This window comes from Acanthisitta chloris, unplaced genomic scaffold, assembly GCF_000695815.1.
Source record: "Acanthisitta chloris isolate BGI_N310 unplaced genomic scaffold, ASM69581v1 scaffold27280, whole genome shotgun sequence".
Classification (NCBI taxonomy): Eukaryota; Metazoa; Chordata; class Aves; order Passeriformes; family Acanthisittidae; genus Acanthisitta; species Acanthisitta chloris.
The window spans coordinates 32,835-55,876 of NW_008650433.1; the positions used below are offsets into that span (position 1 = coordinate 32,835).

Here is a 23,042-nt window from a genome sequence, read left to right on the forward strand (position 1 = left end):
GATCTTCACTAACTCAGAAGCACAACCTCTGGGGAACATCATAATCAGAAACTGCAGTATTTGGGAGGTGTATGTGCTTCCAGAGATCAGTTACAGGTGATTAGGGCATTTTCAGGATTGAAGTTCCAGGCCTGAGTTCCCAGAGCATGGTTTGTCTCATTTAATTTTGTCCCACTTACAGATAGCATGTGTTGAGGAATCCCACAACTCATTTCTGCCTGAAACACTACTCTGAAAGCCAGGCATTGCAGTGTTGGGCATGGGAACACAAAGCTGCTGCATGCTGTAGCCCTGTTTGTTGAAACAGACCTTAAGAAGCTTCTCTATGGTAACACGAGTCTTCTGTAACAGAATCAGAAATTTCATAATTAAAAAAAAAGGGTGTGTTATTTTTTTCCTAAACTGCACTAATTCTCAATACACTGATTTGTCCAGGACCCATGGAAACTTAAGAATCCCTTTCCTTTTTAATAAGTTGAACACTACTTTTGAAATATTACCTGCTGTCCTTTTCAGTGTGCAGCAGCAGACAAAAGAAGCATTGTCCTCCCATGAGACACAACTAGGCAGGTTAGCACTGAGTTACTGATTGAGGAGGAGAAGGAGGAGGACTGTGGGTGAGGTAGTGTCCTGTGTCTTTTTCTGGGCTACAAGTTTTACTGCCTCTGTTCAGCACCAATAATCTGTCATAAAGTTGTAATTAATAACTGTTGTGCCCATGGTGTAACCTGGAGGAGTCACTTAGATATCTGACAAAACAATGAAAAATATTGATTGATGGCTGTTCCAGATAAATCAGTGACTCCATAGAAAACATTTTGTTGATTTTTGTATTTGGTAGGTAGTCAGGGGATACTGTGGTCACCCCTCAGTCGGCCTCCCTGCCAGCTGGCATTGCAAGTGGATCAGCATAATTAATTTCAAAATCAGTCAGCAGATTACATTGGGCAACATTTTCTCCAGAGAAAAACATTAAATAGTAGAAATCTTTGGTCTGCCTCAAATCTCTTAGATTTGCTTATCTCAGCAGCTTTACAGATTTCTTTGTTTTGTATCTCGCATCCCCTGGCAGTGATGGTATTTTGCCTGATACATTAGCAGATGCTGGTGAGTGTAATAGTTTGCTGAAAGCTGAACAGAAAATCTCATTCTGAGCTGGAGGGAGAGCCCCAGTCTTGCAGCTGTAGAAGAAGAAAGATTCATGATTTACAGAAGAATAAGGCACTGGCACATTCCAGACACCACCAACAGTAATGCAATTCAGTGCAGAATTGTGATGGTGACAGTGACATGTTTTTCAGACTGTCATCTGCCCTTATGTATTGTTTATTTTTGTTGTGGTTTAGGAGATTCATGTTTTGTATACTGTTTTGTGTATTTAGAATACTGAGCTGTGTACTTCTACATGCCTTGGTAGTTCAGTCTGCTTGACAAAATAGCCATTAGGGAACATGTCCTAAAAATTTGCTTCCATTCCAAAAATGCATTTTTTTTTTTTTTTAGCAGTGTATTTTCCACAATTGCCTTCCTTAAAAATGAGCTCTATGGTCTTTGATTCTTCTAAAATCAACTCTCTTTCAGTATGCACTGTGTGCTGCACTGTATCTATGGATATGTTTGTATTGCCTGGTAGTATTATAACAAGTCCATGTAACAAAATAGAGACCCTTGGTTATGCTTTAGAGGAAATACTAGGTGCTTTATGGGGTGTTGAAAGAATTTATCAGCAGCATGAGCACAAACTCAGGTATAATGAATGGTCAATCCTTCTCTTTTGTGGAAAGTCACTTAAGCACTTTGTCAGTATTGGGTGATACATATGCGAAAGTCTCCTTTGCTTATGAAGCAAACAGTATCTCCAGGATGAGATCAGGAGGCATGTGATGTGAGTAAAAAATCTTTCAGAAAATGATAGAAGAGTTGGTAGAATATATCATAGTATTGATCTTAAGTAACATGTATTTAATATATTTTCTTTTAGGAGAAGCCACTGACCAAATCTCTGCAGCGAGGAGAAGATCCCCAGTTTGATCAAGTAAGACACTTGAAATTATATTATTTCCATTCCTGAGGCTAAAGGGCAAATACTTGGTAGGCAGTCTCGTGGCCTTATACTATGACTGCATGCTGCAAAAACAATATCTCTCAATGTACTTTAATAGAATGATAAGTGCTTTGCCTAACCATTCTTGATTTTGAATTGGGAGGATTTTTCCACTCTTTTCAATCACAGTATTTTTCTGCCATAGAACTTGCTTTTTACGGTGTGTTAGGCACATGTATGATTTTCTGACTGTTTCCCTGATGGAGATTCTGAAGCAAACTTTGCATCTTTTTGGGGTATCTGGGTTTTGAAACAGGCACATGGCCCCCAGTCTTTCTTCTATAGGGTTTCCCTTACGGTAAAGGATGCCAAAACTCACAACAAAGGGAGTGATAAACTCTAGGTCTGTCATAAGCAACAAAAATTATTTACTGCTCCTCCATTCCTGCCTCATCTGCCACTGCTGTTGCTATTGCTGCTAACTCCATGTCTGCCTGCACCACTGTGCTGCCAGCAGGGCCACAAATACAAGACAGAAAGACATAGCAGAAGTAGCAGCAACAGTGACAATTCTGAAAGCAAGTGTGACTAATGCCATAGGCTGCAGGTACCATATTGATTAACTTAACATTGGGAGAGGAGATAGGTGTAAGTAGAACTTCAGAACCTCAGATTCATTGAGTTTTCTGGGACATTGCACCAGAAGTAAAGATGTCTTGTGAGACCCCCACTAAGGCTGACTTCATAATTTTAGCTTGACAGAGTGACACAGTCTAGATTGTTCTGTAGCTGCTTTTTGGGGAGAGGCAGCCTGCTCGGAGGGCTGTTCGGAGTAGGAGGTGAACAGAGGAGGTGAGACTTCTGCGTTGTGCTTGGGAGCTCCCTGGCTGCCTTGCTGACCACAGAGACCCCACAGGGAAACCAGCCACTGTAGGCTGAAGGAGGTTGCTTTCTGAGTACTCCCTGCCTGCCTAATGAAATTCTTTGTGGTATTCTGACCTTAATTTTATATATTTTTTTCCTTCTTGTGGGAAGAGTGTCACACACAAATGGGAAAGTAAAACAAATTAAGCCATCCAGATGCAAACCTTGTGATACTGTTCCTGCAGTGTATTAAACAAACACATAATGGGTGGCCATGATTTGATTAAATATTCATGGTTAAGGAAATTATGGTCCTTTAAAAGGAAGAATTGGAAGACTGATGCTTTTTCTAGTTATCGGTAAGTAGACAGAACATTGAATAATTAAGTCAAGATCAATTAATGAGAACAGCAAATGCTTCCTAGAGTGAAACAACTGTGTATTTACTACTGTAGCAATTTACTCTGAATGCTGGGTGAGGGGGGATAACCAACAGATACAGACAAAAAGCAGTTAAATTTTGTTATACCTGACATTCGTATATCTTTCTAACTGTATAACTGGAGTCCTACCTATGTGCGGAGTTGATAGAAAAGTCTAGAGCTGAGATTGCATTAGATGTCTTGTCAGAAAACCTTGCTTTCTGTTCCTTGAAATTTTCCAAACAAGCTATTTAAACTGAATTTTTCAGAATTACTTGTCAGCCGCAGCCCTAGTCGTTGGCAGTGTTTCCCTTTTCAGGTTTCACATTGTTTTCTGCTTAAACAGCATGATCATTTGGACGTCTTCTAGTGGTCATGGGTTTGTCAAAAGGGACCTGAACCTGGCTTGTGAGCCCATTTTCAAGAACACAGTTCATACTCACCAAAATGATTTTAGTTTGGCTAACTTCATACAATCATAGAATGGTTTCAGTTGTATTCAATTTATTTGCATTTAAAATTTTGTAATACATGGTAGAGATTTGATAGAACTGAGCTAGAGATAGGAAGATGGAGAAAAAAAGTCTTTCTTTACTTGTCATGTTTCACTCAATAGATTAGGTGAGTACATCTCATTATAAAGCTGTTTTTCAAATGATAACATGTCAGTATTATAAAGTTGTCATGAAACTATGAATAATAACATGAAGGTGTGGTCTACGTGGAAAACTCTGAGGATCATGATTTGACATGATACTAAAACCCACGTAAGACAGCTTGTGCTTTTAAGTGAAACCATGTAAGTTTTATTTTTTCAGTTAACTCAAATATTGAAAGAGTCTGTGGGATGAAGGAAGACCAGGTTGATAATTCCTTGCTTCTCCCTTCCATGTAAGGTGTGGAAAGCTTTGGTGTTTATTCCTGAAACACACAAAGTCATCTAGCAAAACCAGAGTAGTCCACACTTGACATTCCTGACTTTTTTACTACAGAAATGAAGGAGGAAAAGAGGGAAAATCCCCATGAACAAATATTTTCAAGAGTGTCTAATAATTTTTGCTTCCAGTTTTAAGGAATAAAAAGTGACACCCTGTCAGAGGAACCTAATTTTCTTCTTTTGAGGTTATCAAAATTATCTTTGTTCTATTTGAGTGAGATTGATAGGTAATGCTGAAGTGAGTAGGTCACTAGTTGCTGTGAAATATCTGAGCTGCATCTTCTAATTGTAAATAGCATCAAAAATAAGGTATGACCTGATTAAAAATTTTATTTTTGCCAGTCAGCTTTAGAGGTGGAAAAATACAGCCCAAAACAACCTCTTTACAGTAACTTGCAATGAGCAGGGTGGAACTTTAGCTACCTGAAATAATCAGCATCAAATTTAACATTGAAACCCCCAAACCATTTAAGATGGTTATGAAAGCATTGCTTACTACCCCTAAATAGCTCTGTCTCTCTGAGAACCAGCCTGTTTTCCTGCTCATTATCAAACACCATTTTAGGAATGCTAGTTGTGATGGTGGTGATGGATCCAATGTTGAAGGACCTGACTGTGCACAGGCAGAGCTGTTGCACTCCACAGAGATGTAGTTGGTGCCTCATGTTAGGCAGACAGTATGTCTGGCTGCCAATTGCATCACCTTCCTCAAGCCCGTAATAGTATCTTGAGCAATGTTTGAAGTGATCTTACTTATCCTGACTTGCAGAATGTCTCAACATTAGCCAAACAAACAGGATTCCTTACACTTCCTGTGTTTTCCTTTTTAGGTGTGCATGTAGATAAATAAAATTTATACAGAGAATTATGTAGGGTTTTTTATATGGTTTTGAATAGTCTTATGATCTATTTAAAATCATTTATCCAAAGTTCTTGATTAGACAACTCTGGTTGCCTATTGGCAAAGAGCATTACTGCTCCAGAGTTAACATGCTCTGTGTCCCCAATTACAGAAATGTTATTAAACATTGTACTAGTGAACTATGACTTAAACTTCCTATTACAGGAAACCATAAAGTTGCAATACATGAAAAGATCAAAAGCTAGGGTGCAAAAACCCATAATTGTCCAAGAGGCTTATCCTCACCTGAGGAAACATTTTTATTACTTGTTTCTCAGCCTCTACTAATGTATCTTCTGTTCTTACCACGGTGTATAAGTGTTCTGTGAACTGACGACACTGGAGGCAGAAAAAGGGCACTGTGTAATCTTGGACTGAGTTACAGTTTTTCATGTAAAAATACAAAATGAATGTAATGTTTTGGCTATGGAAGTGAAAACTTAACAGCAAGGCTTAGTTTTCTTATAAAACTATCTATTTGAGGTGCCTGTTGCAGGAGTTTCAACATAAACTGCACAAAACTGTGTGCTTGTTTCAATTCTGCTACTCTTTTCTTAGAAGTGCACTAGATTGGAGACTACATATTGGAAAACAAAAACATTTCATGTTTTATATGCTTTTAGGAGATGAAAACAACAACAAAAAATAGGTCATGGTAAAAAAAGGAAACTAAAAATTATTAATAAAGAGTGGGAAATACAACATAAATAAGACGGTAAGCAGCATCCTGATGTTTAACTGTCCCTTTTTCATAACAGCCTAAATGCAATTCATGATATGCTGATAATTGTTAGATTGGTAGGTGAAACTGGTATCATCATCATTGCAGTAGTGTTTGTGTTTTCTCTTTCCATGAGTTTTATGCATTGTCCTTCTTCACCACCAGAAGGGCACATGGTAAAGGAAGTGTAAGAAATGGTGATGGAGTCCTAAAGCAACCTTTGGCTCCTGATCCGAGGTTTGGAGTCAGGCAGTGTGTAGAGAATACACCTGAAGGCAAAATGAAAGGTAACACCTTCAGAACTGAACTTGCTGCCCACTAGAAATAAATGGGTTTTCATGTAAGCTGTTCTGCTGGCAGTGAAATAGCTATAAACATTGGTAATGTGTAAGCAAGATAGGTGAAATTACTCATCTACAAAATTGTGGTATGAAAAGCTTTTACTCATGAAACTGAGACCATAAGTGAAAACTAGAGTCCAAATTGAATAGTTATCAGTTTTAACCATTCCCAGGTAGATTTAACTTTGTAGCACTGTCCAAATAAAAAGGCTTAGAACAAAGATGTGAAGAAAGGAGATCTCCACAAACACAACTGCACAATTGTTTCATTTCACAGATTTTTTCAATTAGAGTTGACTTGTCTAGAAGTCTGTCATTAGCAGAAGAAAATGTTTTGTCTCAAAGGGTCCAACAGAATTAGTGCATGTACCTCTTTGATTGGAGCTTAGAACAGTTCATCTCTCCACCTTCCCTCTGCCTCAGTTCGCAATTTTTGGGATAGGAAGTGTTAACTTTATGTCTACAATTTCATATCTTGCAGATATGAAATCCTGGTCTTACTGTGGTCCATGAGAGTTTTGCTGTTGATTTGAAGTAGCAAGGATTTAATAGTTTTCTTTGAATCTGTATTGTTTGTAGTTATGGGGCTTGGTTACAGACATGCATGAAGTGGAAAAAATGTTGAAAGAAGGGAAGACATTATTGCATGGCTGTAGGTAATCTAAACATAGCTAAAAAAATATTTATAAAATTCTGCTTTCAGTAGGATTGATAGGAAGTGCAAAATCACACTCCTAATGTCCATTATTTGGAATCTACACAGCAACAATTCGAGGACAAAATGAAGTTCTGCAATTCTGCACTATTAAAATGGCAATAAAATGCCCATTCAACATTCATACTAACATATATGGTATATGAAAAAATTGCAGAGCCAAGAAATTAATGATACTGTTGGAAATTGAATGCAGTTTTGAATATATTTGCTGTTAAAGCACATATAAATTCATAAGCAAAATAAAAAAGATAATCAGCATTTCTTATATTTATATTTTGACAATGTAGCAAGACTTTTATGAAAGTATATAAAATGTAGCAAGCTATCTGGGCAGAATTTCATTAAATTTACTTTTGCATATTAGTCCAAAATAAATATTAAGCATTTTCTTAAAGTATATTTAATGCTCTGTGAACACAAGTTTTAAACAGCTCCCTACTTGTGCAGTTTTCTTATCCTTAAGCTATACAGTAGGTAGTTCATTTATGATGGAAGAACATGATCATTTGTCCAACAAGGACATATTTGTACATCTGTGCACTCCCTTTCAGGAGCAACACAGAGCTAGAATTCATCTCACTCCTGGATTTACTTCCAGTAAATGAAAGGGTTGAGTAACCGGCACACTGGCTAGACTTCCCTCCCTTCCTGTTCCCTGAGAGCCAGGTCTTTGCCCAGTCCACCCTTCCTTCCTGTCTTAAAAGTGCAATGACAGAAAGATTTTTTAAAAAAAAACTATATTGACCTTTTATCCCTACTAAAGATACACACTGTAAATTCAGCAAAGAAAGTATGGCATGAGAGGATTTAACAGGAATCACTTTGACTTTTTCTGGTGAAATGGATAGGTGAGATTTAGAGAACAGCAGTGATTTATTTGTGGGTGAACATGTTGGAAGATCTGTTTGAAACAACTATATTAACTATAAAGTTAAATATCACAATCTCTTAAAAGATACTTAGGTCTATTTGGGGACAGAATTTTTAGTAGGGCCTGTTGCAGTAGGATAAGGGCTAATGGTTTCAAATTCAGAGGAGGTTGATTTGGACTAAATAGAAGGAAGAAATTCTTTACTGTGAGGGTGATAAGACACTGCAACAGGTTGCCCAGAAGAGCTGTGGATGCCTCATCCCTTGAAGTGTTCAAGGCCAGGTTGGATGAGGGTTTTAGCAACCTGGTCTAGTGGAAGGTGTCCCTGCACATGGTAGTGGGCTTGGAACTAGATCATCTTTAAGGTCCCTTCCAACCCACACCATTCTGTGATTCTGTGATTTCATAATTCTATTCTTGTCTTCCCTAGTAAACCCTTTTTCATTGCATCTTGTCATTAACAACCAGTGTTGTGCCAGCTTCAGAAAAAGTTTTGGAAAACAATTGAGAAACACGTTGATAGTGGAGAGTTTGCCCTGACACCAGGTGATTCATGTCTTCTGAGTATTTATCTGAAGCATTAAACTAGAAGGTTTTAGTATAATTGAGCCTGAATTGCTGTAGTAATTCTTGAAGAAAGGCCTCCTGTCACTGCTGCAAACAGTGCCTTCATGCTGTCTTCCACAGCAATTTGCTTCATATTTCAGTAATAAAATATATTACAAACACTGGACTGAAAGCTTTCCTAAAACAGTACTTTCATAGAAATGTCTAATTTTACAGGGGTCATTGTTATAGCTTTCTAATGCACCATGTTTCATTTTAGGCCATAATACCTGAACAATTAATATTTCATTCTCAAATTGTCTCATTAACTTTAGGCCACAATGTCATTGTGAATTAGTTAAATCCTGAGGCTGACAAACTGCACAAGAGGTCAGAGTTATTCATCTAGACTAACTGTCATCCACCAAAGTTCTCATTTAAGTCTATAGTAATATTTGGGAATTGTGTGTAAGATGCTCAGTCTGCCAGTTTTGTTCTTGTCTTAGTCACAGTGTTCACACAAGCTTGGTCTTATATAAGACATCAAACTGCTTTGGTTTTCCACAAGCATTGAAATATGCTAGTCTAAGTCTAAGCAGGTGGATAAACCTGACGTGGTTAATGACACAATCAGTGTACCTTGCATGAAGTACACACTTCAGCTTTTCACTCCTGATGTTAGGCACTTTGCAGGATCAAGCCCTGCATGGTCCTGAGGTGGTCATAAATCTCCAGATCAGTAATTTCTTCCTATTTGAAATAGTTGTTTTCTATTTTCTTAGAATGTCCACAAATGCTGTAGCTGTAAACATTCTTTTTCAATAGGTATATTGTTCTCTTCTACAATACAAGATGTGTGTGTGTGTTTCACCCTAGGTTTTTGTCTTTTCATGTTTTGTAGCTTTATGGTTTCCTGTAATAGGAAGTTGAAGTCACAGTTCAGTAGTAACATGTTCAGTAACATTTCTGTAATTGGTGACACAGTTAATACTGAGGGAGCAGTAATCTTCTTTTCCAGTATCCCTCTAGAGCTGTTTAATCAGGAACTCCTGAGTAATATTTTTAAACTACGTTTTGTTTATTTGTGCACCGAAAGACACAGGAAACTGTAACTATTTTCCTATAAAAGAGAAGCCTTTAATTATCAGGTGTGTGAGCCTAATAGTAAGATGGTTGCGTCTGCATGGCCAGTTGATTAAAATTACTGCACATCTTGTGGGGTTTCTCAGTATATTCTGAGTTTCAGGAGGGACACCCAGCAGTCAGATACAACCCCCAAAGACAGTACCTCTGATTCACTGCTTTTTCTTTGCTTACAATGTGCTCAAACAAACGTTGTGTAACATACTGAAATAACCTCAAGGGGAAACTTGGACAATATTTGATTTGTTGATTTGTTGTATTTTCCCCGTAGGTAATAAGCTCAATGAGCTCACTTTCAGAATATTGTCTACCCTCTATCCTGCGCACTTTGTTTGATTGGTATAAAAGGCAGAATGGCATAGAAGATGAATCTCATGAGTACAGACCAAGAACAAGCACTAAATCCAAAAGGTATGATTTTGAATACACATACATACAGAATTGATAAATTCTAAGGTAAAATGTATTACATTTCACCCATTGGCTTTTGTGAGGTAGCAGTTGCTTTAAAGTTGTTGTGTCTTTTTCCTGCTTGTTCCTGGAACTCTTCTCTCAGCTTCTTCATGGATGGAATAATTACATCTTTAAACTTAGGCTCCTGCTAGTTCAAATGCAGAGGTTCTGTTGTGTTTGTCTTACTGCTGTTTTGGATACTTTAGTGTCATTCAAATACTCTCTTGTATAAGCTGTGTCTTCTTTACTCACATGATCAGGCAATAATTCTGTGACACTTGGAAGAAGTTATTTTATATAATGTTCTGCTTGGACATAGAAATTTCACATATGCCTATATTCAATCCAAAACATTAAGTATCAGTCAGAGAGTTTTAGGAACAGTGACTTAACTCTTAAAACAAGCACACAGAAATAAAGCTATCAGTAGTTCCTCAGTGATAAGGCAGCAGGTTGGTCTTGGTTATACTGAGATCTGGCAGTTTGGTACTGATACATTCCTCAAACTTACAGTTTTTTGGAATACTTTGATACTACATTTACACACTTAATGAAACAGCAGGACAATAAACCTGGTGTTTGGAAATACATAGGCAATACTTCACATTAGGATGATGTTATAATCCAGTAACTACAGAAGGCAACAGTTGCTGGAACAAAGGAGTAGGAGCCAGTTTTAGATATCAGGGTCGACTTGAACCTGAATCAAAATCTTGCATACTCTTTATGTCAGTAGAAGGCAGTATGAAGACAAGATCCATCAGTTAGGTGTCTGCTTTTGAATGAGGTGAATCCTTGCCTTGAATTGCTTCTTCCTTTTGACTCGTTGCAGGACCATCTGCTCATGTGTAGATGTCTTCAGAAACTCCACCAAAAATTTAGTCAAAAATCAGTTTAGCAGTGAAACAAGACCACTCTGTCAATTGGTGGTGTTACAGAAAGGATATATAACCAGACCTTTCTCCAGTTAATGTGAAACCAAGCAAACCAAAATGCAAATAATTTATGTCAGCACTGATCAAGTAGTACTCTTAAATGTATGTTTTACTATAAGCAGCTAAGTACAATTGAATGCACTAAACTCTTAATGTTTATAAAAATTGTGCTGAATTTACACAAAAAATCTCACTGATATTTGTGTTAAATACTTCAAATGGACCGCAGAACTGTTCCTTGAATGTTTAATTTTATAAAAAGTATTATATATTTCATGTTACCATTTCAGTACACTTTGAAACTCTGATAAGGTGATGCAAATGGGTATTTTTTGTGTTTGTATTGCAAGCTGATCACCTCAAACTTTTATTCCTCTGTGTTGTTCTGCACAAAGACTGTGTTCAAATGTTTGACAAATGTTGCCAAAGTTAAAAAATTAACACCAGAACTGTTTGCAAAGAGAATGTAGTTTGGTTATGAATTCTCCACTGGTGCTTTTAAGGCATTTTTCCAATTTCATCACAGTTCTAAATATGAATTTGATAGCAGAAAATATTTTATTATATTTACCTCTAAGGTGTAATTAAGAATAGTCTAAATGATGCCATCAGCAAGGAATTTGAAATTAAATCCAGCTGTTAGAATACAGAAATCATAAATTTCCTTGGTTTTGTTTCAGGTTTTTCTCTGAAAAGGTTTTGTGTTGGTCTTAAACTGGAAAAAAGAGGGAGGAAATGGATAATGATATTTAAACCTTTGAAAGAAGATGACAGGAAGAATTTAGATTTGGTCTGTTTATCTCAGATTTTAAGAGCATAACAGTGCATTACTTTCTGAAATGTTGGATTGCAGTTTAAGAAGTAGAACACAATCCCCTGTTGTTTGTATTTGTAAACCTGAAGAAGGCATATAATGTGAATTATGACACATCCCCTAAATATTGTGCTTCTCTTTAATTTTGCAGTGATGAACAGCAGAGGGACTATTTAATGGAGAGAAGAGATCTGGCTATTGACTTTATTTTTTCTTTAGTATTAATAGAAGTTTTGAAACAGGTATGGAGTTCTTAAATTATCCATTAACTAGTCAATGATGGAAATTACCAGTGCAAATGAATTTTAGGCTTCTTCTTTCTATTTGCTTTTTTATTTTATTATTTATTTATTTTTATTATTTTACATTCTGCATGCTTGTTCATTGCTGTCTTTCATGTACCTGTACATAGGATTCTGTGCTCATACAGACTTCACTTTGCCAAGTCTTTGGAGCTAAAGTATTTCTCTTCAGTACCAAATAAACATTAAATGGCTAACTCATTTCAGCTGTTGTCTTAGCTACATGCTATTTCGACTGATAATCATGGTTTTGTATGGAAGACAATCCTAGCACTAAGAAGTTCAACTTGAAGTGTAATATATGTGTTTCATTTTGTGTTTTCAGATTCCACTTCATCCTGTAATAGACAGCTTGGTAAATGATGTTATTAACTTGGCTTTCAAGCACTTTAAGTACAAAGAAGGGTAAGGTTCTTTTTCATACAAAATTCTATGAAAAAAAAGCATTCTTATCTTTTTAATAGTTGTGGGTTTGTTGTTGTATGATTTCTCAGCCCAGAATTCTTTCTCGTCTCTTGCTAGGTACCTTGGTCCTAACACTGGAAATATGCACATTGTTGCGGATTTGTATGCAGAAGTAATAGGTGTTCTAGCTCAAGCAAAGTAAGCAAAATTGAGTATCTTATTTCTTCTATAAATCTAACAAGTTCTACTTGCTTCGCATGTGAATATTCTGATTTTCTCACTTTCTTTAAAAATACCACAGGAATAAGTCATTTCAGTTCACTGGCCCTCTATTCATCCAGGTGTTCTAGAGCATAGAACTCTAGGGAAGCACAGGCTTTCTGTATCTAGTCCAGTGAATAAATTCAACAGCAGCATTATTTTTCTTATCTCAGCAATGACGTCTGTGGAAAGCCCAAAGGGACAAGGAGAGCTATTTTAATTAAGTTTTTTCTATATGCTATTTTTTCTTCAGCTGGGCAAACCTATATATGGCTATCCTCCTACATAGCAACAATTTTAAGTCTCTCTGAAGTTATTTCAGCTCAGAACTGAATGCAACTGCTCCTGAACCCTTCGTTCTTCTTAGAATAGATGGCATAAACCACTTTGTGAATCAGATCTTAAATTTTGAATCTGGAAACAGACAAATTCAGAAACTCATGTACCCAATGTAACATGTCATCATATGCTTACACCATAAACTAAAGCAGAGGATGAAATTTACTGCCTTGATGTAATGATATCTGTCTCCTGACTTTTTGGTGTTGCTGAGAGTGAGTCTGCTCTACAAAACCTACAGTTAGCTGGATGTAGCCAAACAGTTTGAGTTCCTGGAAGTCATATCACTTTCATAGACGTCAGCTCAGGCCTTACCTGGGCTTCTTAATTCTCTGGGTCCAAGACAAAAGGAGAAGTGACGTCTGGATCCAAAGGTTCAAGTTGACTGTCAAACACAAAACATACATGTCTCCATAAATGCTGCTTTTCTTCTCCCATCCTGAAGGGCCTTGCTAAGATGTTTCTGTCACTAAAGGGCTTCTTCCTGCCGAACTCTTTCTTTCAGCTCAATTGTGTTCTCTCTCGGAGGTGATAACAAAAGGATGTTACATGCTACACCTGCCCATGAAAGTTACATTCTTTTCACTTTTTCCTCAAAAAGGACAGGAGGTCCTGTTGAATGATCTTTCTCAGAAGACACCTTCAGTAGATTCTTGGGGGAGATAAAAATGAGCACAGACACCTCCATCCCAAGTTGCAGTTAATGCTTAAGTGTTACTGTAACGGCTGCTAGAAAAATCCTGAAGGGAGAAACAGCCTATTTAACTATTTTCAAAGTTATAATTTAAACATTTATTTTGAAAATATTGTATGTACTTGCAAGAAAACTGTCATTATGGATTTTTGAAAAACATGTAAGAGGGTTATTTTAATAATACTGTTAGACCTTACGTAAAAGAGAAGCATGGTAACAAAAAAAATTTAAAATATGTGGTTATCTGAAGGAACTGAGATCAGGCTGTATGCTTGGTTTCCCGAGTTTATCGGAAGTGAAAGAAAGCTAAACAAAAAAAATCTATTCACATACTGACCGAAACAGTATTTTACAACAAAAGTTTAATTTTCTGTAGGGTTTTCCCAGTTTGTAGACCTTACAATACATTCCAAGTATTAATTTTGAACATTTTCCTAACTAACTAATCTGAATTTGTAGATTTCCTGCTGTAAAGAAGAAATTTATGGCAGAGTTAAAAGAGTTGCGGCATAAAGAACAAAGCCCATATGTCGTTCAAAGCATTATCAGTCTTATAATGGGAATGAAATTCTTTCGCATTAAGATGTATCCTGTGGAGGACTTTGAAGCTTCTCTTCAGTTTATGCAGGTAAAATTCTTAACTATATAACTGTGGTTTCCAGACCTTTTTGAATGAGCTAGACTTTATCTTTCCTATAATGTTCCAGGAGATTTTCCATGTGTCATTCCCACATAAATGTATGTGAAACTACTTTTGACTTGTTCTGAACCTCAGTGCTCCTGTCTGCAGTCTCTGGGGTGCATCGTTTGATACCAGCTTTTCATTAGCTGTATGCCTCTAGTTCCTACATCTCACCCTCCAGTTTAAGGAGGTTTTGTTCTGTAGACCCCAGACCTTCCACCCTGCCATCCCACAGCTGTCCCTTGCCCTGTGTCTCTGCCTAGCTATGTGTCCCTAGATGCTCACTGCCTACAAAGTGAAGTTTCCAACATTGACACAGTTGACAGGAAGGAGAGAAATTTCTAACGGAGAAAAACACTGTAGAAGACACAAAGAACTGAGGCAAAAGCTGGATGGACTTTCCCTTGGATGTGTTTTCTTGTTCCTGCAGAGTGCAGTCTCTGGTTTGAGAGACACTAATACAGACCATAGTTTGACTATAATGAATGCTTTAAATTAATAGATTACATAATTTTGTGAAAAGAAAGTATTTCATGTCTCAACATTTTTGCTGGTAATGTACACTGGGTTCTGTTCCCATCAGCAAGTTTATTTAGCTTAGCCTCTGTATTCCCCTGTTTTTTTCTTGGGATCACCCTCACGGCTACATGGTTTGTAGCCACTCATCCAGTAAAATACATGTTTTATATAAGCCTCCAGGTAAAGATCAGCTTATTGATGGTGTAAATGGAGAAAAAAAATCAATGTTAGATGCCCACAAGTAAGGATTTGACTGTGGAATACACATACACGGACGTACATACGCACTGAGCCGTTTCTCTAAGTCCTGAACAGGAAGCACATTCTATTTAAGTTTTGCAGTATGTTTTAAACCATATTTATTAACATATTTAAAACATATTTAACAGGACAGAAGCTGCTCATTTGTCTTCTTACCTTAGTCTTACTTATGTGGGCACATCTTAGTATGTGTTGACTTAAAGTAAGGTATCCAGAGCTGGAAAAACAGCAAAGTAGTGTGTGTTCAGTGCGTGACTAATACGAGCAAATGAGTTTGTGTTACAGCTTTATGGCACAGCACTGCTGGGATCCATTGTTCACTGCTGTTGAAATACGTGGTAAAGCTCCCATATAGTAGAACTAAATATTTGTATGCAAATGATCTCCACCTTCCCATACTACAGTATCTCAGGACTAAATAAATTCTTATCTATACTGCAATGCATCATAAAGTGCACTGTTTGTTGGAAAACAGTTTTGCTCAGTTTTGTGAAATACATTTCGATTCTTTGGGCAGTTTGTTAGGGTATCTATATTCAGGGTTTCATCTAAAAGCTCTGTCACACCAGTTATGCTCTAGTAGAGAGAGGCACTTCAAAGGGTGAGCTGTTATCAGGAGTGAGCTCCAGAAGAGCCTGTCTTCCACCAAAGAGTGCAGAAGCAGCTCAGGAAGGCTGGCTGGAGTGACTGAAGCCATGTGGTGTATAATCATGATTGCAGCCAGGAAAAGGTATGCATGATCTAAAGTGTAAACTCCTCTGCATGCATGTGCAAGAAAAAATTTCAGTGACTTTTCTGTAAAGTCAGTGCCTGTTTGTGCCTTGGACCCAGAGAAGAAGTCACTGGAGCAGTAGGATTTGTCATCTTCAGAGAAGTACAGAAACACACATGTGGGTGGATGCTTATCTCCCCTCCCTCACTTCCTTGGTAACACAGCTGTGTGGACAGTGGTTTGTTGCGTATGTAGGACAAAAGTACATTTTTACTTTCTCTCTTAATCCCCATTTGCAGGTGAGAAATTGTGGTGGTTCTCCCCTCACATAGTACAGTCCTATATTGACCCTTAATATGCAACAAATCCTAGCAATTTATCAAAAAATATTTACAGTAAGATTGTTCTTTGAGTATCTTGCCAGAGAATTGAATTCCTTTTCTGGCCTCTCAAAGCATTGTGTAAAGCAGTCCGTGTGGGCTATTAGTCCTGCTTCTGAAGATGTACACAGGGAAGGCATGAGGTCAGGCCCTGAGTCCAATTCCATTTCCAGCCTCAAAACATCACCAAGCACAGCTGGAGTCAGTGGAGAGTTTGTGGGTTAGAGTAGCAGATCCTTGATCTTGACTGATGTCCTGCTTTGTACCTGCTGCAAAGTACAGATTTACAAGTTGATGGGCAAATGTTTTCTGTGAGATGTGCAGGATAGAAATAGTCACTGTCACATGATGTGCAGTCAGCAAACATTTAGAGGTCTTTATTCCAGCTGATATGTTATGTTTTTGGGTTTTTTTGTTTGTTTTTTTCTTTTTAGGAATGTGCGCATTATTTCCTCGAGGTTAAAGACAAAGATATCAAGCATGCACTAGCAGGACTGTTTGTTGAAATTCTTGTCCCTGTAGCTGCTGTGAGTTTATCTTTCATGTTGTTTGCATAATTTCTTTAAATTAGATAAAACAGCTTGTGAAACAGTGTTTTATTGACATGAAATTTTCTTTCAGGCTGTTAAAAATGAAGTGAATGTCCCCTGTCTGAGGAACTTTGTTGAAAGCCTGTATGATACAACACTTGAACTTTCATCACGAAAGAAGCACTCATTGGTTAGTAACCCTAAGAAGCAGAGGTTTAAATTCTTTCTCATGAATATTTCTGAGCAAAACTCTTGGGAAATTGCAAAACTGTTTTTACTGCATTTGGCTTCATAACCAATACATTTCTATTTGCAGGGAAGGTTATTGTGTTCACAAAAAATGACTATTTATTTTATTCAGAATATGATCTGAATTAGTCTGAATCAAACAGATGTTTTCAGTTTCTGGTTCTGTGATTATTAAATGGTTAGGTTTTCTCATACTTGTTATGTGTAAACATTAGGAGAAGAGGAGAAAGAATAGAGTTCACTTCTTGTCAAGTGAGAACAAATGAGGTGTGTGGGAACAACTCTTTCGCGGGGCTTAAATAATACATTGTAGGAAGGAAAAAATGTATAACACATGCCCTTTTTAATCCGTAACTTGGCTACTGTGCAGCTCCCTATTTCAATTTTTTCTTGTGAGATGAACAGTGGCACTGCAGTGTATTTTTGGAATCATGAGTTGATCTGAATTAAATGAGGATCTGAGTCAGTTTGATGCTGGCGGCCTTAAGCAGTCTGTCTCTCCAACTGGGTCAGCGCACGTCAGCAGTGTGGCGTTAGCTAATTCATTTTGAAGTCTTGGACCTTTCAAGTAAAGAAAGTTGTCGTTTGTCCTCCCTCATTCTATAGGAAAGTCAAAAAGACTTCCCTGTTCCCTGTGCTCTTGGCAAATGCTGATCACTAGCACTAGTGAATCTGCTGGGAAGACTGCAGGAGTGTGCTTGAGCTCTCTGCATGTTATACCAGTCCCAGGGGAGAGTCAGAGCATCCCCTGGGGCACAGTCCTGATCCAGTTTGAATTAGTGGGAGTCTTGAGATTAATTTCTGCTTTCACTCTGTTTGTGTTTGTATGGTTCTGTTCCACACTGCCGAATTAATAAAACACTGTGGAAACTGCAGCAGGGTAAGAGCTTTGCTGTACAGTTTTTACACTAAGTAGAACTTCCCCAAACTGATGGCTGTACTTGCCAAAGTCAATACTACTTTCTTGAGAAAGGATTGCACAGCTGGGGCTTTGCATTTGATTGTTTGTCTACACATACCACACTGGAGGGTACATAGTTAAAAGTGACAAAATAGAATAGATTCTTGTGAGGGTGTGATTAGAAATACAAACATTGCAGGGAGGAGGAGGAGGAGGGGAAAGGCAAACAGTTGACAGAAATAGCTGCAGTGCATATTTCCAGGCTTCCAGGAAGAAAGCACACTCTTTAAAGTCTGAACAGGACCGAGATCAGTGTCGTGTGAATCGATGCACTCACTGTACAGTCAGGTTAGGGGCATTCATCGTGCTTCTGTTTCTATCTAAAAGTATCTCTCATGAGCTAGTCATCAAGGTTCACTTGGTAGTGAACAGAGAGAACTAGGAAGCTCTGGGAGGTGGTTTGTATCTTCCCTCCTAGGGCTCTCCTTAAGATGGATTGTAACACTCTTGGGATGTTACTAAACTCTGTGATCCCATCAAGTACTCAACTGTATGGTATGAAAGTCTTCTGTGAGAAGACTTCAGTTATCCTCTCCCATGTGTATTTTGGACATGAAGATTGTAAAAATAAAAATTAATGTACATTTGCTCAAGAAATTAGGTCTAACCTAGCTGTAGACCATTTATGTTACATATTACAGGAACAGAAGCTGGGATCTATGATGTGTTTATACTTTGAGCTGTGACTGAAGTTAGCATTTTAGAGTTAATTTTGAGAATCATTGGTCTTAGAGAAAAAGTTACCATATTTTTGACTAATAAACTGATAAGTCCTGACTGAGTATGTTAACATGACAACTGAACCCTTAAAGTCTTGTTGAAATAGCAAAGTCAGTTTCAAAATTAATAGGTGCATTTTAGGTTATTTTTTAAAGTGCAGCATTTACAAGATGAGTGTCAAAGTCAGTGTGTCAAAGAGACTGGATTCCAGTATTTGAACTTCTACTTTCTGCTTTGCTTCTTTTTATTTTTCACTTCACAAGAGGTAACTCCCAGCAAATCCAGACATTCCCTGTATTTGAACACAATTCTTTAAGGTTTTCGACATGTCCTTCAGTAATATTTGTGGCTGCAGATTTTGAGGAGTAATAGGCATCTGCACATTCACAACTTTTAACAATCACTGTCGGTCCTGTTGTTATTATAATAAAGTTTAGTTATTTCCATGCTATCAATTCTCAGTAACTGACAAGACTTAGCCCTGAGAGTCTGTAAAATTGTGCCCTATATTTGGATTTATTATACTGCTGTAAGTACACACTGGGTTGGTTTTAGTTCATACATAAAATGTATCTGTAACAGCTTTAGAGAAGGCTCCTTTTAATTTGTGCTGCTTACCAATGTGTTTATGCTGGTTAACTTGTATTGCATAAAATGGTGGAGTTAGAGCTTTAATCTTACAGTAGCTCTAGTAAGTTACTTTTCTGTTGTGTAGACATGCAACTAACATGGTACCAATGTCCATTTCCTGTTTAGGCTTTGTACCCTTTGGTAACATGCCTGCTTTGTGTCAGTCAGAAGCAGTTCTTTTTAAACAGATGGCATATTTTCCTCAACAACTGTCTATCCAATCTCAAGGTTAGTATCTTCTGGTTTTAATACTGTAGTAAAACTTCAGATGCATTATTGATCTGTTACAAATCTGTTTGAGGTAAATGTGCTGAATTATTGCTATTATCTGATTCCATACATAATTTTATTCATGATAGTGCAAGTTCTTTAGCTGTGCAGACCTTTTCAAAGCATACAAGTATTTTTGGGCCTAGTTTGAATTTCTGCTGAAACTAAGCCTGAGTCAAACAGCTGTGAAACAGACAAGATTGTTGATTAAAGTTATGAGCTTGAGTGACATACCAAAACTGGCCCGATAGTGACTTATTTTTTTTCACAAATGTATTCAAAACTAAGAACTTGTTACTACTTTTTCAAAGTGAAAATACTTGTAGGACACTGATTCCATTGCCTAATTCACTCTGTTAAGTTGTATTACAAAAACCCTAAACTGTTTTAAGTTGTTTCCTTATTGTATCCATTCCTGTTCTTTTTGCCATTTGTTAGATCTTTGAAGTTTAAAGCTAACTATCCACTGAAATCTGCTGTGGTTGCTGGACTACACATACTGTTCAAGAACTCCTGTTCCATACCATGCTAAAATTGCATCCATGTGAAAGGATGGTCCTGTGTCCACCTGAAAATGCCTCTTTACTGATTGAAATTTACCTTGCAACCTAAAATTCACTGATATATACTTCAGTTTGCGGGGCTCATAGATTAATGGTGGTGGCACATTTAATCTTTAGTTTGGGGAGAAGGTAAGATAGCTGAATTCATGGCTAAATTGAAAAAATGGTTGGCCACTGGTTCTTAGTACAGAGAAGCAGATGCCCCAAACATTGAAGCAAACACTTCTCCAGACAGACTGGCACCTCAAAACCCAAACCAAACTCACACAGCTGGAGAAAGAGCTAGAAATCCATCTGTTGTGCAAACCAACACAGTGTATGGGAACTCATGATGTGTGGGCTTCCACCAACCACATAATGTATCAGCTTTCTCAAAAGCCTCCACACTCCATGGAGCACCATCTCCTTCCCAAAATAAGGTTGAGCATACGCTGGGAAAGCTAAAAGGTTTACATTCTAATCGTATTTCTGATTTTAATATAAACTGGCAAATCTCTGATTTTATGGAAACAAATTTTTCTCTTGAATTAATGAAGGAGATTTCAGCCAAAGCGTGGAAATATTTGACTGTGGCCACATCTGGCCAAAGGATATTTTCTACTATCATGATGAAAGAGGTGTAAAAGTCAATAAGTATCCTGGTTTTGAAATGGAACATTTATTGTTAACCAAACTTCATATGCAAAAACTATTCCAGGCAGGAAGTCTATGTAGGAGGGAGTCAAGGTCTGTGTTTCATTTAGAAGCAGAATTTTTGAGTGGGAGCAACAGCTCCTTGTGTCCAAACCACCTGGGTCAAGGAGAAAGCTCCAGTACAATTTGAGCCAAGAGTGCAGAACTTACTTTACAAAGAATGGGTCAAACAATGCTTATCTCAGGAATTAATCCATGAGTACCAAAACAATATCCCTTTGGCCTGAAAGGGCCAGACCTAATGCCATATTATTGGAAAACAGAAATGGAGGAATTAAAGAAAATATGCTTCACTCCTGGAAGTCCAGTTGCTCCTCCATCAATCACAGAAGAAGAGGCAGAGGCATTGAAAAAGAAATTTCTGGAAGAGCAGCATCAGTGGATATAAGCCAGCAGTGCTTACCAATCAAGAAACAGAGCAGATCCTGGCAGAGCTCTGTTGCCAACTGCTTCCTTGTTCAGAAAGCCCACATCGACCTTGACAATTTCTTTTACACCAGCAGTGAGTTGGACACTGTCAGCACTGGTAAAGGAACCACATCCAGTGCCAATACCTCCTGTTGGGAAAGGCAAGAAGATGTCAGATATATTCGGCCATATGTTTCTTGTCCTAAGAGGATTACTGGCTGGTTTTTTCTTGTTGACAAAAATCTTGAAATGTGAAGAGTCTAAGTTGGTAGTGGACTTCTCTTAGTTTTCCAAAAGGTGACATGCTGTGTGCTTTCCAAAGTGCTGTGTATCCAACCACTATGCACTTGGATAGATCTTGTTCATTGTTGCCCATGAATTCCTTGGTTGTTTTTCAGGCTTCTTACCATATTCCTCTGAATCCTGCTTCTGCTGTGCAGTATGTTGTTTCTGATGGAAAACTGGTCTATTTTTTAAAAGCCTCAATGATACTGACCAGTAAAGGAGATTTGGACTTTTGCTAGTAGAGATAACTTCCTCCTCTGCTACACAGCCTTTTGTTACCTTAAGCCATTTAGCCACAATGTCTGCTGTTTTCTTGAAAGCTTTGGGGTAAGAATAAACTTTGCAAAGCATACCTCATCATCTATTGAAGAAATCAAATTCTTAGGTCTGAAATGTACAGACTGACACAATTATGCCTGATGAAAAATGGATTGAAAGTAAGCAGGTTAATAAACAAATTGATTGTAACAAATGCTATGATTTTAAAGTCCTGCAAAGAGTAATGGACCAAATAAACTTGGCCATTCCTTTTACTACTTATTCTAATCATGTGCAACAACCATTCTGTGCTGCTATAATAAACAAAAATGATAGTCAGCTTTCTGTTCCATATAAAACTTTATTGTATAAAGTGTGTTGTCAAGGAGTTAAATGGTAATTGCAACCCAAGGACAGTGTTTCTATTCCTAAGCTTGTGACAGATGCCCTGTTGAAAGTTAGAGCAACCTCCCATAGCATTGGCAAATTGTCCTCCCTCCATTTTGCAGGACCCAGACAATAGACATTCAAGAACTACTGATGGCACTGGTTGCAGTTTCTTTGATCAAACCATGGTCTTTGATCCATGACTCAACATTTGTCTGCAGACAGTATTTCAGATCTTCACTATGGAGATTTGCACTGTAGGCCATGCAAACTGTATATCAGGTCAAAGTGTACTGGACTCCTTCAAAGTTTAACCTAGCAGATGGCCCAGCATGTGAGAGACCATCTGATTGGACTGCATGTACTTGTACCTACACAGAAAGCCCTTAAAACTGCCACAGAAGGAGAAAACTGCTTATGACCAAAGAGACCCAAGACAATCTTGTGCCAGTTCAAAAGTTTCCAAAAATAAACAGCAATCCAGACAGATAATCCAATTTGGTCCAGCTGATCCCAGATGCCATGTTAATTAGGCCAGCCTAAGCATCCACAGATATTTGTCCTTTCGCTTTGAATATCTGTGGTACATTTCTTTATCTGCTGTGTTCTTCATACCAGGTCTCCAAGATAGGGCACCTGCTTTTGAATTGATGGAATCTAATGAATATGAGATTTTCTTCTCAGAGTCAAATTGAGGTGGTTTTCAGATAGAGATTTTAGGTTGTAACATGTATCTCATTTATCTAACTTGATACATTGGTTTTTCAACAACTTATGTAATAACAGGAGAAGCAGGTCAAATGCATAAGTGTCCTGCAGCTAC

The 23,042-nt window shown here is 37.7% G+C and overlaps 1 protein-coding gene across 2 annotated transcripts in view; it reads left to right on the forward strand.

The window, feature by feature from the left end:
- The window catches only part of FRY (furry homolog (Drosophila)), a 137,672-nt gene that overhangs the window by 20,438 nt on the left and 94,192 nt on the right, over positions 1 to 23,042 (forward strand). For both annotated transcript variants that reach the window (XM_009085085.1, XM_009085093.1), the window contains exons 3-11: positions 1,982 to 2,035; positions 9,780 to 9,919; positions 11,862 to 11,952; positions 12,338 to 12,417; positions 12,535 to 12,615; positions 14,171 to 14,339; positions 16,700 to 16,792; positions 16,887 to 16,985; positions 19,482 to 19,583. In XM_009085085.1, the coding sequence (XP_009083333.1) occupies positions 1,982 to 2,035; positions 9,780 to 9,919; positions 11,862 to 11,952; positions 12,338 to 12,417; positions 12,535 to 12,615; positions 14,171 to 14,339; positions 16,700 to 16,792; positions 16,887 to 16,985; positions 19,482 to 19,583 (909 nt within the window). The remainder of the gene's footprint in view (positions 1 to 1,981; positions 2,036 to 9,779; positions 9,920 to 11,861; positions 11,953 to 12,337; positions 12,418 to 12,534; positions 12,616 to 14,170; positions 14,340 to 16,699; positions 16,793 to 16,886; positions 16,986 to 19,481; positions 19,584 to 23,042) is intronic.